This window comes from Amphibalanus amphitrite, unplaced genomic scaffold (assembly GCF_019059575.1).
Source record: "Amphibalanus amphitrite isolate SeventyFive unplaced genomic scaffold, NRLGWU_Aamphi_draft 000192F_arrow, whole genome shotgun sequence".
NCBI lineage: Eukaryota > Metazoa > Arthropoda > Thecostraca > Balanomorpha > Balanidae > Amphibalanus > Amphibalanus amphitrite.
This window is the reverse complement of record NW_024881687.1, coordinates 230694-250314: the sequence shown is the minus strand read 5'-3', so window position 1 is coordinate 250314 and position 19621 is coordinate 230694. Positions and strand designations below refer to the sequence as shown.

The window sequence follows — 19621 nt, the reverse complement described above, 5'->3', positions numbered from 1 at the left end:
TTTTAGACTGTTTATCACGGCCAGGTTTCTGAACCAATCTTAACGCAACTTTTGCCGATCGATAGAGAATGAACCAGGAATTCACATGGATCCTAAAAATATGCATTTTCAAAAATCATAGGCGGATACAGATCATTGAGATTGGGGGTACACAAAAAGTATAGTAAATATGGTTTTTGTTGGTACTGTTTCTAAAAAGGGTGGCAATGGTCTTGTTATGTTACAATTTTCTTATGAGAGAACGACTAAAATTGTATTGGTCACGCATAGGCGGTGTCAGGGCACCTATGTTGGGAGGCAAAAAATAACCCCCCTTTTTGGACGCCTGGATCCGCCTATTATAGCAAAAACGTGTCAAAAGAGGATGCACAATAACGTTGTATATGTTATCACATGATACCTTTCATTCACTGTTCGTAAAACTGGTGCAGCATCGTGATCTTCGCCCAAATGACTCGCTTCACGAATAGGACCCCCCAATTCCCAGTGCTCTGGAGCCGCCCCTGGTAAGGTTATGAACTTGAAATTTTCAGGGAATGTGCCCAATTTAGTTTTAGGAAAAGTCAGAAAATTTCAGCATCGTAGCTTCAGCGGTTTCGGAGATATTCCCGAAAAACCTGAGGGATGGATAAAAACAACCCCCCCCCCTGCCACTAATAGGGTTAATGGAACAGGTGTTACCTAAATCAGCTCCACAATATCTCAAGAACAAAAGTAAAGCTCATCCGTTTGGTGATTCAGCTCGAAGATATCTAGAAGAAGCGTGTACTGATCTGCAGAACAAAATATACGAACTACGCGATGATGTCAAGGGATTACCGTTACCTGCAGCGTTACGAACGAAACTTAGCGACTTTAACGACAGCCAGAAGACGAATCTGACACGAAAACTACGGACGCTTTGTGAAACAAGTCCCTGGAAAGAAGTGGGTAAGTTGATATTCTGACCAATCTTTCGTCTCGGCAGTTAAGTGTTGACGAAAACACTGAAAACCAAAATGATTCTCCTGATGCCCTGGTCATGGGCATTTATACCCGCATGATTCCCTTTTGATCCTTAGATTATACCCATTTTTTCATTCCCTTCGATTATGCGGGCATCACAGAGGGAATCCGAGTCCCCAAATATGTCCGTAATACTCCCATATTATACCAGTGGCGCTGATCCTCTCAATAGAACGTAAATATCACCCGATTAGAACTGTAATACTCTCCAATGATTCTTAGCTACGAGAATCATTGAAGAATCAATACTGTCTCGCGATTCCCATTTGACTCTCTCATGATTCTCCAATGATGTCACTATGATTCCCGGAAAGGGCATAACTGCCATTTTCTCGCCGCCATGACAGTTTATAACTGTGAGGTGGAGTTGACTGCGTTTCGGGGCCTGCATTTTTGGGCATTTAAGTGTGTTTTTTAGGTCTGTGACTTTCGCAAGCGAAGTATTTGTTCCTATTGCACTCTTTGATATTTCTGACACAGTGTAAAGGCAATATTTTCCTAAGAAACACAAACAAAATCCATCTTTATGCCATGGATGGACTGAGAGAGAGAAAGAGAGAGGTTGAGCTCATCGCTGGGAAACCTGTCACCAGGTTTGGACGACCAGCCTACGTGACTTTATGAGGACAATCTGTGAAAATACATCTCGCAGTCGAGGTAAGGACGAACTGCAGCAGATTTATAATATGTTTTTTGGAAAAGTGTTTTTATTCTGTATTCTCTTTTTTTACCGCGCCGTGCTGGTGGTCTGAATTTCCCTTGTCGTGCTGGGGAGTGGGGGGGGGGGGGTGCGTTTTCACCCCTCCCCCGTCTAATTCGCCTCCTGGGCCACGTAGCGACACGCGGTAAGCGGCATTCAAAAAAGCGTAAAAAAATATGAAAATACTTCGGTCATTTTTAGGTCAGGTAACCAGAGGTCATCAAATGTCAAATTTTATATATTTCAACAATTTTCGAAACACCCAGCGCATAACTCGGGAACCAATAGAGCTACAGCGCCGGGGAAGATCGCATTCGATACCTCTTTTACAGGCCTATCTGAGGAATGTTCTCAGATTTAACCTCAGATCAACGGATTAGCCTCCAGAGGGCAAAACTCCAAAAATAGCCGTATTTACGAAAAAACAAGTTTTTCGGTAATTACTTTTGACTCAAATAAGTCACGACATCAATTTTACCAGCATCGTTTTCCTCTCGTCGAGAAGCGTCGAATGAACTATAAGTTGACCTGGAAAGGTCATTTTGAAAATTTGACCTCAGGTCAAGGTCATGACCTGACCGGAAAGTCATGTTGCATATCAGTCGATCCGTATCGTCGAGCTGAACAAATCTGACATGTTTTCACCGCTCTAGCACGTCTCTATCAAAAGCTATATCTACTAAAAACTGCTGGTGACCTTTAATGACCTGATATGACCTCAGGGGTGCAGAGAGGGGTCATGTAAACAATTTGCAGATTCAGTGTGTCATATTTACTTACCAACCGATGTTTGTGAGTGTTTAGAACGACATTCGTTCACAGGGGCGCGGGAACTACTTTCAGACTGGGGGGGGGGGGGGGGGGGCACACCATAATAGAGATCAACCTAGGGTACCCCCAAATCTAGTTTTCTCACCGGTTTTAGGCCACTTATTTTTCATTTCTTGGCTTTTTCACCAAAAAAGAAAACATTTGCAAAAAAAGTGTGATATTCCGTCTCAAAGCTGTGGGGGCACCGCCCCCACGGCCCCAGAATTGGGGGGGGGGGGCAAGCTTCCCCCTGCCCCCCCCCCCGGCTCCCGCGCCTATGTTCGTTCAAATGAGGCACATTTCAATTTTCTCCCATTGACTGGTCGCATTGACTGGTCGCATTGACTGGCTCCCATTGACTGGTTTAGGAGAGGTCGCAAAAGTGACCTGACCGTAGGTCACAGATATCAAAATTCCAAGATATAAATTTTACACATACTGCTACTCTTATCAATCGCCTAAAGTTTTAAAGCGATCGTTCAGTCGATGTAGCTACTGCGAGCCTTTAAACTTGTTCTGAGATCAGGTCACTTGACGTGACCTGGTGACCTGACCTTGAAAGACCGGGACCTAAAATTTTTAAAAGTTTATATTCCATAATGTAGAATGAAGTTATTATCCTGGATTGTCATTACAAGAATGCGTGTCTTGTAAAACATTGAGCCTCAAAATATCTTGCAAGATGTTTATTTTCAAAAGTTACCGCTGTGTCGGGTCAGGATGTCCGCTGTCCAGTGAAGAGTAATGAACATTTTTAGTACGCCTCAGATAGGTATGTTCTCCCGCTTTTACATGGGTGGCATTGTCCCTTTGAAGCAGTTAAGTCTGAGTTGAGTCAGATCACAACAATTTAGCATTGAGTTGAATAAAATTTTGTCGCCGTGATTGTTTGTGAATAATGGACAATCCGATAAACTTCCTGAGTCCAGTACTACCCTGCTTCCAGAACGTTAGTAAATCAAAAGTATAGTAAATTAACCCGCGCCCCGTAGGGCTACCGGCGGACCCTACACCCGTAGAGGGGGGGGCCGTTTCGGCCCCCCCCCTAAGATCTCGGAAAGTTACCGGCCGATTTTCAAAATTCAAACGGCGTTTGATAGCCCTACCCGGGAACTACCTTGTGACCAAATTTCATTGACCTAGGTCAAACCGATGACGTCACAGGTCAGGTCAAAGGTCAGATTTTCACCGTTCACAGGCAATTCAAGAAATGTGCTGTGAAATCGAGTAAATTGGTAATTTATTGAAAACCATCGATGGTATATTGTTCGTCAAACACATACTTTGCTATCTGAGGTCACTGATACCAGGTCAGGTCACAGCGAGGTCAGGTCACGTGACCTGACCTCGCTGTGACCTGACCTGGTATCAGTGACCTCAGATAGCAAAGTATGTGTTTGACGAACAATATACCATCGATGGTTTTCAATAAATTACCAATTTTCTCGATTTCACAGCACATTTCTTGAATTGCCTGTGAACGGTGAAAATCTGACCTTTGACCTGACCTGTGACGTCATCGGTTTGACGGTTTGTGACCCCCGGTACCGGGGGTCACAATATGAATGTGTCGTGTGATACATGTTTTATGGTCCATTTTACATGACAAATGCGATTATGAGGGTTTGGCAGCCTTTGGGGCCAGCCTAGGTCACGTTTTGGTGAAGGTCAGGTCAAGGTCAGGTCAAATTAGGTCAAATTTCAAAGTTGATATTTTTGCATAAAATGGGTATCCATTCGATGCAGCTCGTCACGGGGAGTCTAATGGTGGTCTTTGTTTTGCTCTACGAGTTCTAGAATTGCCAAAAATCGAGTTTGAAAATTTGACGTCATCATTTTTGAACAGTTTTTTTTTTTTTCGCTATAACTTGGCCAAAAAACGAGGTATCGATCTGAAATTTGGTATGTAGATAGAAGACGGTAGGTACTATCACATATATTCCGGTTTTTTCGAAACTCAAAAAACTTTTTGGATTTTTTGGCTAATATATAAAAAAAATGTTTTTTTGATTTTTGGGGATCAAAACTCAAAAATTTCAAAAATCCGAGATAGCAGTTTTGTAGCCCTGTCAATTTTACACCTTTTATGTCTTGATCATTATTCTGTATCTTCAAAGCTGTAGGCCTGACAGGTCTTCTCGCGAAGGTCTTTTTTCGGTCGAAAATGACAGAACATGACGTCACTCTGACGTCATTTGTGGCCAATCTATCACAGCCTCTGGAAAAAGTTTTGGTCACAATGTGTAAAATTGATGCCCGAAGGGGTCCTGAAAGTTTGGTGGCGATATCTCCAGCCGTTTAGGAGATATCGACCGAAAAGGACAGGGGGGTGCCGTTTCGGCCCCCCCCCCTACGGGGCGCGGGTTAACAGTGATGCTACGTGTCTGTTTCACAGAGGAAGTGCCGCTTATCATTCTGCGGTTGCTGGGCGAGGAGGCGGCGGTCGTAGTGGAGGCGCCCTGCGTGCTGTCGTCAAGGCCTATTATCCAGGAAGGACCCTCTGGAGGCGGCAGCACGTTCAACGTGCTGGTGGAGGGCGTCATGGTGACCAGCGCCACCACTCTGGACGAAGCGCTGCTCCTCCTGGGGATGGTGCATTTTTGATTCAATCTGCAAGTGTCACGGGCGGTGCGTTCCACAATGTGGTTTTTGTCGCGACTCATCATAGGCCTGCGCCGGTGGAGTCGACTGCCAAATGTCACAGCTGACGCTCAGAGAAATCTCGTTGAGCTGCAGTGAAGTTTCGAGCATCAGGAAGTGATGTACGGGGCGCCCTGGTTGCGAAGAGAGCGGGGCGTGCACAGACGGCGTGTGTGCCTGTTTGTCGGAGTGGGGCTGCAGCAGGAGGGCATAGGGATAATACAGGGTGCTTTGGTGCATTGAGGCACAGGGGCATTGAGCGTGTTTACGTGTTTCTTTGTAATCCCAAGCTGGGAATCACATTTTTCATTCATTCTTTATGATTACGTGACTCAACAAGAGGCTGTGAATTGCATTCGTGCAAGTACATTTGAAATAATACATGCCACATTTGTAAGATCCATGTTTATATGTTATGTTTGTATTCCTCACTTTGCCAGTGAGAGTCGCGGCCCGGGAATTTTGCGGACTCAAGGGGGAATATCAAGGGTGATAACTGGGGCATCATGAGAGCATGTTATGGGGTATATTGTAAGCATCAATAAAGCATAAAGTGGGATTTCTAGAGGTAGATTGGGAGTGTGATGGGGGCATTATATGGGCATCAAAGGAGAATAGACGCAATTCTGTAAGAATATCTGAAGAATATATGGGGTATTTTAGGGTGCTCGCAGGGGAAGAATCGGGGCATTGTCTGTATTCTCCCTGACTCCCTTGTGGGAATATTCGAAGAATTTTGGCAGAATATTTTTAGGATCATAGAGCGAAAAGGGGAATACTTGAGGTAGAGAACAGGAATATTTGGGGTGTTGTTTTGGACCATTCTCCCATTATCCGCCAAAGGGAATCATTTTTGTTTTCAGTGAAGGATGCCTTAGCATTGGGTATGAAATTCGACTCTGGAAAGGATAGGAACAGTTACATGGAGCACGTCCAGCGGAATTACAAGAGCAGCGAAGATGATATAGAAAAAGGATTCATTCAAGGTATCATTTTATGTTGCAAGGCACTAGCTGATGTGAGCCAGACAAGCTACCCAGACGTTATATGAAGGCACTCAAAACGTTAGCGGATGATCCGTCCATAGTGATCACTCCCGCAGATAAAGGAGGAGGAGTGGTGATCATCAACAAAATAGACTACGTAGAAAAAATGCAAGTTCTTCTCGACGACAGTGATACGTACACAAAAAAGCCGCATGGATTCGTTGACAAGATCAGCAAACAGTTCAATAAAGACGCAAGAAAAGTTCTGAAGAAAACAGAGAAAGGCAAAAACATGTTACACCTACTAGAGGAAGCACCAGAAGCACCGAAGATGCGCGGCCTCCCGAAACTGCATAAAGACGGCATGCCATTACGACCGATTACATCCGGCATCGGTAGCGCACCCCATTGACTAGCGAAAACACTTGCGAAGCCGCTCACCGCGAACCTGGGGGCGGTCAGTGATGCACACTTACGAAACAGCGACGATCTGATCGAACGACTTAAGAACACCGACTTAACAGATAAGTACCTGGCCAGCTTTGACGTGAAGTCTCTCTTTACTAATGTACCAGTAGATGATGCCCTTAGGGTTATCAAAAATGTAGTCGAAAAGATGGATTCAGATCAGTTACCGCTCGCAAAATCTGACTATATTAGCCTTGTATCAATGTGCATGAAATTTGGAGGATTCAGGTTCGAGTCAGATGAGTATGTTCAGCACAGCGGGCTAGCTATGGGATCGCCTCTGAGTCCGGTGGCTGCTTGCCTTTATATGGAGTGGCTAGAAAAACACAGGTACCAAAAGGACGCCATTTAATTGCGTCCCAGAAAAGCTATTTCTGGCACCTAAAGCTGACTCGCCCCAAAATTGGTCCTCAGCACCTATTTGGTAGATACCAGCACCAATCATGGAAAATGACCTTAATTAGCTGTTTCTGGCACCTATTCATCGGTACGCCTTACTCTTTTTTCTGAATCTGGCACCTAAATGCTGAGCGTAGCACCAATCTAGTAGAAAAATGAACTACTGGCTGGTAGAATCATGTTGTTCTGGTATAATGACCCCTGGAGTCTAGCCTAAAGGTTGCCAGTGCAGCTACACTCTAAGACAGCCCCGTAGTGATCTCAGCATTGTATATGACGTTTAACCCGCGCCCTGCTGGGGGGGGGTGTTTGAACACCCCCCCTTGTGGTTTTTCGCGAATATCTCAAAAACGGCGGCGCGGAGCGCCGCCGTTTTTGGTACACCTTATCATACATCAATTCTACACATGTTGTGAAAATTTCAGACCAAGGTCATTCAAGGTCAGGTCACCAGGTCACTTGAAGTGACCTCACCTCATAAAAAGTTTCAATGTCTGTCATAGCTACACCGAGTGACCGATCGCTTTGAAACTTTCAGCGATTGCTAAGAGCAATAGCATGTACAAAATGTATATCTCAGAATTTTGATATCGATGACCTAAGGTCAGGTCAATTTTGCGACCTCCCCATTATAAGTCAATGGGAGAAAATTGAAATGCGCCTCTTTTGGACGAACGACATTATAAACACTCCCAAACACCGAATACAAGTGGTTTAGACACACTGACCATGAAAATGGGGTCCGTGACCCTTGTTTATGCCCTGAGGTCATCTTAGGTCACGAATGGTATCTAGCAGTTTTTCGCAAATAACTTTTGATAGAGGCAAGCTAGAGCGATGAAAACGCCTTAGACGTGTTCAGCTCGACGATACGGATCGACTGATATGCAACATGACCCTTTCCGGTCAGGTCATGACCTTGACCTGAGGTCAAATTTTCAAGTTGACCTTTCAAGGTCAAGTTATAGTTCATTCGATGCGTCTTGACGAGAGGAACACGATGCCGGTAAAAGTAAGCTCGTACAAGGCTTGGGTCAAAAGTTATTGCAGAATAACTGTTTCCGAAAAAATCGGCTATTTTTGCAGTTTTTGCCCCCTGCAGGCAAAACCGTTGACGTTAGGTCAAATCTGAGAGAATTACTCAGAAAGGGCGTTAAAAGGGCTATCGAATGCGCTTTTCTGCGGCGCTGTAGCTCTATTGGTTCCCGAGTTATGCGTTGGCTTCTTGGAAATTTTCGACATTTTACCTGGAAATCGGCGAAATTTTGCCTTCAATGACCTCTGGTGACCTGACCTTTGACCTGAACAAAAAATTGACCGAAGTGATTTCGTCATTATTTTTGACGCTCTTTCGAACGCCGCTTTCCGCGTATCGCTACGTGGCCCAGGAGCCGAGTTACAAGGGGGGGTGTTCAAACACCCCCCCCCCCCAGCAGGGCGTGGAAATCCAGGACCCCCAGCCGGGCGCGGGTTAAGTAAGCAAATAATATTGATTTGTTTGAAAAACAATGTCATTTAAATATTTAAAAGTATTTATTTGTAATGGTTCAAGGGAAACATTTTTGTGAGTAATTGTCTCGATTTTGACCATTAAAACGGGTATTGTATTTTTTGACGTCATCAAATAGCTCCAAAAAAGAAATGTAATGTTTTCATTCCGTTCAAGGCCGCTGAAGAAACGCGCGATCTTGCGTGGGACATTGTCCGTTGTTTGCCGCGCAGAGTTGTGCCCAAGGCCATATATGTTGTGCCGTGGTTGTGCCTTTTTCATCCGTTTCTTACTTATGTCATATGTGTGCATGAAGCTTTGATTTTGTTTTTGGTTATTGTGTGGCCGGTCAGTCAAACGCCCCTGTAGAAACCGGATGCTGCGTTTGATCGAGATGGAGTCAGACGATGATTGCAGAAAGCTAATAATATTGAAAAGAGGGCCGGTTGCGTGGCATGTCTGTTCAGAGTTGACATTTTGCTTTACTCCAGTTTATGACCTGAGAGCCTGGCTGGAAGTGACGGATCCAAACTTTTCACGTTAACCCTCGCCGGCACATGGGGGGGGGGGTTGCCACCCCCCCCCAGGTAGTCTTTCTGCTCTGCACTCAACATTTTTAGAGCTAGAGAGCTGATTTTTGGTATAGCTGCTCCTCTATCCTTTCTTGATGTCCACTGAAAATTCCAAGTTTCTGTGATTTTTGGTTTCGGAGATATGACCTTGTTTGTCAGGTCATGTCATGACCCAAATGGCCAATTCTCAACATCTTGCGTTTGCCATGGGCCTTGTGAGATTTTGACACCTTGATTTCGGCCTTTTTTGCCAGTCTTACCTCCCACCTATCATGGAACATGTTGTTCGACGATGTACAGGGGTCAAGGTCAGGGTCAAGGTCAACCTAGGTCATCTAAGATAATTGCGTTTTAGGCAAGCTGAATTTACTTTTTGTGAATTTTTTTTGCCTGCATTTTTGGTAAAAGCTTCTCAGATCATGATGTCATGTAATATGGACACAAAAACAATCGGTGCACACATCAGTATACACACAGACACACACAGACATACAAACACATATAACTGACCTTGACCTAACTTGACCTGAAATGACCTCAGCAGCAAAAATCTGGTCGGGTAGTGTGACAAAGAGGTTCTAGCTGGCTTGGCACCAGAAAACGGCATCGTCATTGGTATATGATAAGCAGCGCACTTGATATCCAACGGTGACCCAAAACAGCAACATTTTTTAGTTTGACCTGACCTGGAAGGTCAATGACTGACCTGAGAAGGTAAAATCGGGTATCATTGGATTCGTCTCTTCTCAAAGAATCTTTTTGGTCTTTACCGCTAAGCTCTATCTCCAACAGGAACGAAACGGCGCGGGGGGGGGGTGGCAACCACCCCCCCCCCATGTGCGTTCTAGGATGGGAAAATGGCATGTGCGGGCGAGGGTTAAAATGGCTGAGGGTGCAATAATCTCTAGTCTCTACATAGCGGGCTGGTATAGGAGCGTCTTGCTATGCTGCACCATAGCTGGCTAGTGATTCTCTTTTGGCTAGAAATGGCATTAATCATTATCTCCACTGGCGAAAATGGCACTTGACATCACCGAATGCAACGTTCATGTTGTTAGGATACATAAAATCAGGAAGATTACGCGAATTAGGTAGGCAAACGTGGAATAAAATAGGTGCTGGATGTTTTGGTTTTGGTGCTGAATCAGCAAACAGCAAATACGGAGCTCAACTAGACGATCTGGCAACTTTAGGCTGTGTGGAAGCAATTAGGTGCCAGATTCAGATATTAGGGTCGAATAAGCATTTTGGGGCTGATCAGCAATTTGGTGCCAGAAACAGCTTTTTAGGGACCAGAAACAAATATTCCCCGTACCAAAATATCATGGGTGAAAAATGAAAATGTATTGTGGGTGCGATATGTTGACGACGTCTTAGTTGTAGCGCCAAAAGACATCGACTTGAAAACGAAACTTGACGAACTGAACGCGGTTGACCCAAATATCCAGTTCACTATAGAAACAGAGAGAAACGGCTCCATTCCCTTCTTAGATACCGAAGTAGTACGAAGTGGTAGTCATGCAAAATTCAAAGTGTATCGTAAACCTACAAATAAGGAAGACTACATTCATTATTTTTCAGGCCATAGCGAGAGGGTCAAAAGTGGGATAGTCTTGGGGTTCTTTTTAAGGGCTTTCCGGATATGCAGCGAAGAATATCTCGATGACGAAATCCGGCATATCTTTTCATCTTTCATGAAGCTGAAGTACCCAAAGGGTCTTCTCATTCGTTTGAAAAAGAAGGCTTTAGACATTCGAAACAAAACGAGGAACGAAACAGCTCGAAGAAAGACACACGATTTATTTCAATACCGAACTCAAAAGTAGCCGAAAGCATCACTCAGAAACTCGAAACGACAGGCTTCAAGGTGGCACTGACCACTGGAAAGAAGATAGGTGAGTTAACTCAAAAGAAAACTTCTAGAGATAGAGAACTTAGCGTAGTTTATCAGGTACCGTGTGGTAACTGCGACAAATCTTATATTGGAGAAACTGGTAGGGGAATACAAACACGTTTAAAAGAGCACAAGCGAGACATACGAAACGACGCCGACCACAGTGTCTTTGTTGTTCACGCACATTCCACTAGTCATTTGCCAAATTGGGACGGGGCGAAAGTGTTAGCGAATTGTGGGAACAAGGGATGTCGGAGAGCGACCGAAGCGGCATTTATTACAACGAACGATACGATCAATACCAGGGTAGGGTTTATTAAGTGGGCAAAATCAGCAGCAGTGTTCAGCATTAAAAACTTGACTTAAAATACTTACCGTTCGAGTCGTTATAAGTGTGCTATTTTTATTCTCGTCGATGATTATGTAACAGTAGCTGTGTACCGACAAATAGTTTTTATCGAAGGTTATCATTTGTAGTAATGCGCATTCTTAGCATGCTGTATTTCAACAGAGTGTGAGACTGCTGTGCTAGTTTTATTCTTGTGTGTTTGTATTGTTTTAATTTCCGAGAGGGTGTCGAAAAAGTCATTTAGACGAAACGCGTCCACCCAATGTGCTGTGTAACCAGTCTCAATATTTACAAACTAATGTAAAAACATGGATCGGATGGCCTATGTTCTTTTTTTAGATAAAAAAGTTAATGGTGGCATGGCTGTGATGAAAAATAAGTGGCCTAAATCCGGTGAGAAAACAGGATTTGGAGGTACCCTAGGCTTGGCTCCTTGAGTCTCTGCTCCCCCCCCCCCCCCACCACTCGAAAATCGGTGGCGACGTCACTGGTTGGATGATATAGTTACGTTTACCCCTCCGTTCATTCACTCACCAGATCTATGAGGCCCCTATACACAAAAGGCCCTTTTTCGCCAGGAGGCCCCCACGATATCTTGCCCACCCTCTCCGAAATGCAATCCGCCGGCACTGCAGTACGACACAATATTACCACATTTGGCCTTCACCACTGCCTCGAAACGTCCCTCTGCGGAAGGCACAAGCGCCGCACGGTGCCCTCGCCAAGATTCGACCATGCCGTCTCGAGGGTGATTATTCAGGGCGGTGATTCTGCTGTGTGGCGTTGCACACGCCTTTCTCTCTAAGATGCTCCAAATGGCGAAGTTGATCGGCTTCAGGTCTGGACTTGATGGTGGCCAATTGTCTTTGTCTCAGAACCCAGGCATGTGGGTCTTGCACCACAGTTGAGCGATGTTGGCCTTTTGGGACTGCGCGCCGCCCTTGGACGAAAACATATCCGTCTCAGAACAACTTAGTGACCCAAGGCAAAACATGTTCCTCCAGCAGATAGACATTAAACTGTCAATTAACTTTCACACCCTCCTTGATGAAGACCAAGGGTCCTTTTAAACCGCAGGATGTGACGGCATTAACCCTCGCCGGCCGGGGGGGGGGGGCGGGTGCCGCCCCCCCCCCATAGGGTTTTTTCGCGATAGCTCCGAACACGCTGGCGATAGAGAGCTGAAACTTGGCATACCTGACCTTTGATCCAAGCCGCATCTTTTGACACTAACCGCATTTTTGGGTCAGGTCAGGTCACTGACCTATGACGTCATAAGTGAACCTCTGCACGGTCTTCAGATGTCGCAACTTCGCAACGCCCTCACTGCCAGAGGAGATGTCACAGGGAAATGAAACTTGCAGGATCTAGTATCCATTATGAGTCTCACAACTTGTATATCTCGGATTTTTCCTAAAGGTCATATGAGGTCAGGTCATTCTCGTGACCTCACCATTATAAGTCAATGGGGAAAAATGAAAACTGCTATTCTGGCGCCGGGAACGATCTCCAACTATCTCAAGCACACATAATCGTGCTTTGATGCACTCCTTGCAAGGTAAGATGCGTCACTTTTGCAATGTTGACCTTGCGTGACGTCATTTATGACGTCATCAAGGTCATATTAGTTTTTCGTCAATAACTCTTGATCAAATTGAGCTAGCGAGTCGAGAAAGCCACCAATGGACTCAGGAAGACCTGCCGAATCGAATGATATGCGACATGACCTCTTTCGACCAACTTCGTGACCTGGGGGTGCTGACCTGACCTTGACCTGAGGTCAACACCCCAAGTTGACCTGACCCGGACAAAAAGTATATCATTCGACGCGCCTGAGCGAGGCGAACACGATGCTGCCAAAATCGCGGCTCTGCGGCCGTTTTTTGCGAAGTTATTCACCATAAACTGAACCGTACCCTGGGGCACTTGACCTGACCTCAGAGGTCACCGGTTGACCTAGGACCTTAAAATCGGGTACCAATCTCTGCGTCTCGTAACGGCACACACGCTCGTTTTTTCCGCGACGCGCTAGCTCCACCAGGGGCGAAACGGCGAGGGGGGGGGGGTCGTACCCGCCCCCCCCCCTCGGCCGGCGCGTATGTAGAAAACCAATAGGTCCGGCGAGGGTTAAACCATGACACCAACAGGCTTCTGACGACGAATATCGTCCGGGTAGCAGGAGCAATGCCGGATGGACCAGCTGCCAAGATTCTGTCGCTTTGGGGGTCTCTCTGGGGCTCAACCTTGGAATTCTTTTCATTGGACCAGAGGAATGCCAATTGTTACCGGCGCTTCTGATCTCCATTATCTTTTGGGCTCTGTGTAGCCGCTTTTCCCTGGATGCCGCCGAAATTAGGTGCCGACGTTGCATCTTGTATGACTTGAAGCCCAAGCCGTCGTTTATGATCCTCCTGGTCGTTCTGGGTGAAACACCGAGGTCCCTTGGCAGTTTGCGCATGCTTCGCCTGGGGTTTGAAAACACCTTCTTGCGCACGATATCAACCAGCTTTTCGAAGGGGAAATCGCTTGTTCTGCCCGGGACGGACTTCGTCGACACCGACCGTGTCTTTTTAAGCCATTTTATTACACTGTAAACAGTTTTTGCGGCAACACCGAGCTGTTTGGCAACGCTTCGGTAGCTGTGGTCAGCCTGCTTCAGCGCCGCAATTTGGGCTCTCTTAACCTTTGCCCTGGCAGAGCATTTTTCATAACGCGCGGCCTGGCGGCGGGGGGGGGGGGGTCGATGCGACCCCCTGGCGTTTCGAAGCTAAGCGTCGTAGCGCTTTGCAACAAGGACCAGTCGATTGCTCTCAACGAGTACTCGTGATTTTTGGTATATTGTTGACCCTAGGTCGATATTTGACCCAGTTATGGCAGGTCAAAAGTCAAATTTCGTCCCATATTTGTCGGTTAAAGAGGGAAAGCTCGTACAAGGCTTGGGTCAAAAGTTATTGCAGAAAAACTGTTTCCGAAAAAATCGGCTGTTTTTGCAGTTTTTGCCCCCTGCAGGCAAAACCGTTGACGTTAGGTCAAATCTGAGAGGATTACTCAGAAAGGGCGCTAATAGGGCTATCGAATGCGCTTTTCCGCGGCGCTGTAGCTCTATTGGTTCCCGAGATATGCGTTGGCATTTTGGAAATTGTCGACATTCGACCTGGAAATCGGCGAAATTTTGCCTTCAATGACCTCTGGTGACCTGACCTTTGACCTGACCAAAAAATGGCCGATGTGATTTCGTCATTATTTTTGGCGCTCTTTCGAACGCCGCCTTCCGCGTATCGCTACGTGGCCCAGGAGCCGAGTTAGAAGGGGGGGGGGGTGTTCAAACACCCCCTCCCAGCAGGGCGTGGAAATCCAGGACCCCCAGCCGGGCGCGGGTTAACCCTCGCCCGCACATGGGGGGGGGGGTGGTTGCCACCCCCCCAGGCAGTCTTTCTGCTCTGCACTCAACATTTTTAGAGCTAGAAGGCTGATTTTTCGTATAGCTGCTCGTCTATCCTTTCTTGATGTCCACTGAAAATTTCAAGTTTCTGTGATTTTTGGTTTCGGAGATAGGTATGACCTTGTTTTTCAGGTCATGTCATGACCCAAATGGCCAATTCTCAACATCTTGCGTTTGCCATGGGCCTTGTGAGCTTTTGACACCCTGATTTCGGCCTTTTTTGCCAGTCTTACCTCCCACCTATCATGGAACATGTTGTTCGACGATGTAAAGGGGTCAAGGTCAGGGTCAAGGTCAACCTAGGTCATCTAAGATAATTGCGTTTTAGGTAAGCTGAATTTACTTTTTGTGAAGTTTTTTGACTGCATTTTTGGTAAAAGCTTCTCATATCATGATTTCATGTGATATGGACCCAAAAACAATCGGTGCACACATCAGTATACACACAGACACACACAGACATACAAACACATATAATTGACCTTGACCTAACTTGACCTGAAATGACCTCAGCAGCAAAATTCTGGTCGGATAGTGTGATAAAGAGGTTCTAGCTGGCTTGGTACCAGAAAACAGCATCGTCATCGGTATTTGATAAGCAGCGCACTTGATATCCAACGGTGACCCAAAACAGCAACATTTTTTAGTTTGACCTGACCTGGAAGGTCAATGACTGACCTGAGAAGGTAAAACTGGGTATCATTGGATTCGTCTCTTCCCAAAGAATCTTTTTGGTCTTTACCGCTAAGCTCTATCTCCAACAGGAACGAAATGGCGCGGGGGGTGGCAACCCCCCCCCCCCCCATGTGCGTTCTAGGATGGGAAAATGGCATGTGCGGGCGAGGGTTAATCTCAGGGGGCTCCTGTGGCCAGTATAAATAAAAGGGCCTCTCAGACCATCAGTCTCGGGGGCCTCCCTAGAACATTGTGGATAGAGGGGCCTCCTCAGATTCACTGGGTCTAGGACCTCTCTGACCATTAGTCTCAGGGGCCTCCTCTGACTACTGTGGATAGAGGGTCCTCCCAGACCACCGGTTTCAGGGGCCTCCTGTGGCCAGTATGAATAGAAGGGCCTCTCAGACCATCAGTCTCAGCGGCCTCCTCTGACTACAGTGTGGATTGGAGGGGCCTCCCAGTCCATCAGTCTCAGGGGCCTCTTCTGACTAATGAGGATAGAAAGGCCTCCTCTGACTAGTGAGGGTAGGGGGCCACCCACACCGCCAGCGTCAGGGGCCTATTCTGACTAGTGTGGATGGATAGGCCTCCCAGACCTCCCAGGCCTCCCAGACCTTGAGCTTCGTATGAATTCCCTCTGGCTGTGGCCCAATGTTCAAAACATTCGCTAACCGTGTGGCATTCTTTCTCAGGTGACGGGCGCCGACGGCAACGTGGTAGTGTTCCGCAAACTGCTGCTCACCCAGTGCCAGCGCGAGTTCGAGAAGGACAAGACGTCCGAGCTGAACCGCGACGAGCGTCAGAAGGAAATCGACGCCGAACAGGACAAGGAGAAACGCAAACGCATGACCTTCGAACTGCAACAGGAGAGCGTCAAAATCCGACGGCGCTCCAACGGAAACATTCGCTTCATCGGTGAGCTGTACAAGCTCAACATGCTCTCCGATCGCATCATGCACCACTGTATCGTCAAACTGATCAAGGATAAGCACGAAGACTCGTACGAGTGTCTCTGCATACTGATGACCACCATCGGAGAGAAGCTGGAGACGGCCGAGCGCAAGCGCGGCAAGGACCTCAGCCAAATGTTCGCCGACTTTAACCGACTGGCCACCGACAAGAGTCTGGCGTCCCGCATCCGGTTCATGCTGCAGGATCTGATCGACATGCGCAACAACAACTGGGTGAACACGCGCACGGTGGGACAGGCCAAGCCGATGACGATCGAGGAGGTGCACAAGCAGGCGCGCCAGCAGCAGGTCGAGCAGCAGGCGATGCTGGCTCAGGCCGAGGACAGACGGCGCAACGAGCGCGGCACCGACCGGCGCCGTGGCGGCGGCGGCGGCGGCGGCGGCGGTGGCCGGGACGGCGGCCGCGGCAGCCAGCCGGGCCCCACCGACGGATGGAGCACTGTCAGCCGCAGCCGGTTCGACACGCCCCGCATGCTGAACGCGATCGGCAGCGGCGCCAGCCAAATGGAGGCCGGCGCGCTCAAGATGGGCCCCGGCGGCGGCAGCTCGTGGTCGTTCGGCTCCAAGGTGGGCTCTGGCCGGCGCAGTGGGCCGGCGGCGCCCGCCCAGCCCGAGGTGCGCACCACGCCCAACATGTTCGGCATGCTGCAGGAGGACGGCGGCGGCAGTGTGGCGCCGACCGTCCGGCTGGGCCCCGGCGGCGGCGGCAGCGGCAGCGGCGGCCGGCTGGGCCCGACGCGCGGCTCCACCGGCCGCGACGCCCAGAAGCCGGCGCCGGCGGCCGGCGGTCCGCAGCTCAAGGGACCGGATACGATGGACGACGAGAAGATGCAGGGCCTGGTCCGCCTCATCTGCGAGGAATACATCGACTCGAAGGACTACAAGGTTAGTGTGCCGAGCCCCGGCAGGTCGAGCAGAGAGGCCCTTCTTTTCCCTGGGTTTGGACATTATTCAAAGCGGTTTGATTTGTAGCAATGCATTGTATTGGCCGCGAAAACCTACCTCAAGCCTAGTGGTTTTCACTTCAGTGATATCAGCTACAGTAAAGAGTCTGCTTAGCTGCAGTCCTTTACTATTGAAGGCACCGTTAGAATATTGACTAACATGACATGTCCTCGTTTGAATGTTGATTGCGTGACACCCTCAGAATGCTGTCTTTTATTCGACGATGGCTTTTATGCTGTTGTTCTTCCTGAGAATGGTTTTGCAAATCAAAACCACGAAGCAGCACGAACACGAATACCGAATTTTACCTATATTCTTCTTATTCACTGTGCTGGGTGATACCAATAAATGTTTAGCAGCTATCTTCACGTCGTTAGTGTATCAATATCACGCTCTGTACAGGACCTCCGCCACCCCCTCTGACCTCCCCTCTGCCGTCCACAGTCGAGCGTTCAAGATGTCGAGGAGAAGCTGCACGCAAACACTGTGGCGCGCTTCGTCGGTGAGTGCCTCAACAAATACGTGGACGCGCGCTCCACGGAGCAGCGCCACCTGATGGGCGAGCTGCACCGGAACATGCTCGAGAGCGGCCACCTGACGGCCGAGGCCTACCTGACCGGCGCCAAGGAGCTGCTCGAGGTGGCCAGCGACCTGGCCTGTGACATCCCGTCGCTGTGGGCCAACCTGGGCGAGCTGCTGGCGCCGCCGCTCACCGCCGGACGTGGCGTGACGCTGGAGAGGCTGGCCGCGCCGGCCGCAACCATCGTGGCCGACCGCTACGGCGCCAAGTTCGTGACGGGCGTGCTGAAGCGGCTCAAGTCGTTGCATGGTGCCGACAAAGTGCGCTCCCTTGTGCCGACCAACTTCGACTGGAAGCTCTACTTCGGCAGCGATGACCACGTCCAGCCGCTGATTAACGTGAGTGGCCGGCCTGGCCGGCCTGGTCCAGGGCAGCGGGGGAGGGTATCGCAGTACTCGCAGCGATAGAGATATCTTGTGCAACTTGTGAAGTGAAAAATCTCAAATACCTAGCTCTAATACACTAATGTGTCATAATCATTAATATGAGTCAAATTAACAAAGATGGATCTGATATAGTATCTGATTCTGCCTTCTTTAAGCTGCTTTAGTGACCAATGTCAGTCCTGGCCGTTTGTACGCCGGCCTTTTCCGTAGTCCACATCACTGTCATGCCTGATATTCTGAAGTATCAGCCGTCCCCGCGCGTCCACTAGCTCACACTGACGCTCCCTCCCCGGCGGCCGACAGGCTCAGCTTGGCTTCCTGGTGGCGGGCGCCAATGTGCCCCTCTCGCTGGAGGAGGCGCCCACCAGCAAGGGCGTGCGCGGCCTGCTTCGTGTCGTCCAGGAGGAGTCGGACATTAAGGCCTGGGTGCTGAAGAACGTTAGCGAGGAGGATCGCGCTTCGACCGCCTTCATCAAGGATTTGGTCAGCGCTCTCTGCTTTGACTGTATTGTGATAGGTGAGTAATTGTGATCGCAAATTCGTGAGGGACGGGAAAACAGACCTGGTTTTGGACGGGGTATATTATGAGAGGAAGGAAGGCAAGGAGTCGGCTGGAGGGTGAATGGGCCAACATTTGGCCACGTGCCGGGCCTCCTGGTGCGATTGGGCGATGTGGAGCGTGGCCCGACGTTCCGCGGGATTGCATCAGACACTTTCCTCCCCTCCCCTCCCCTCCCCGGGTGGCCGAGCCATGGGGCCATTGTCCGTCTGTCCCCTCCTCCCTCCGTGCGAACCGGCCAATCAGGCCGAGTTTTATTTATATCCATCGCAACCTTGAGAGAAGTCATGCCAATAGGACGAGCTCGATTACTGAATGTCTCCATCTTGCAATTTTCCATTTAAGTCTACTCACAGATAACAGTAGTTCGTCTACTTAAATGTACGAGTGCACCGTTTTAAAGCCATCAGTTACTCTGCTCTCTGCGTTGGTGCTGTTAATGGCCCAGTGCTGCTGCACAGTAGGTCGAGTCATTCCACCTAACATATTCTCTCCGTCTGACCTCTGCGTGTCTCCCCCTGCCCGCAGATAACGGTGCCAAGCGGGTGCAGCTGAAGCGGCTCGAGGACCATGGCGCCCTGCTCAAGTGCCTGATTGTGAAGGAGGAGCTGGAGCTGGCCGCGCTGTACGGCGTGATGGCGCTGGTGCGGCATCTGCAATTTCCCCCGGGTGAGTCGATGGCGCTGCGGTCACATGTGCACAGCGGGTGGGCGGGATGGACTGGAGTTGATGGGATGGTCGGCCATATGCG

The 19621-nt window shown here is 48.6% G+C and overlaps 1 protein-coding gene across 1 annotated transcript in view; it reads left to right on the top strand.

Moving 5' to 3' along the window:
• The window catches only part of LOC122384503 (eukaryotic translation initiation factor 4 gamma 1-like), a 92569-nt gene that overhangs the window by 72013 nt on the left and 935 nt on the right, over positions 1–19621 (top strand). The window contains exons 12-14 of the mRNA XM_043372003.1: positions 17790–18263; positions 18615–18828; positions 19399–19539. Coding sequence (XP_043227938.1) covers positions 17790–18263; positions 18615–18828; positions 19399–19539 — 829 coding nt within the window. The remainder of the gene's footprint in view (positions 1–17789; positions 18264–18614; positions 18829–19398; positions 19540–19621) is intronic.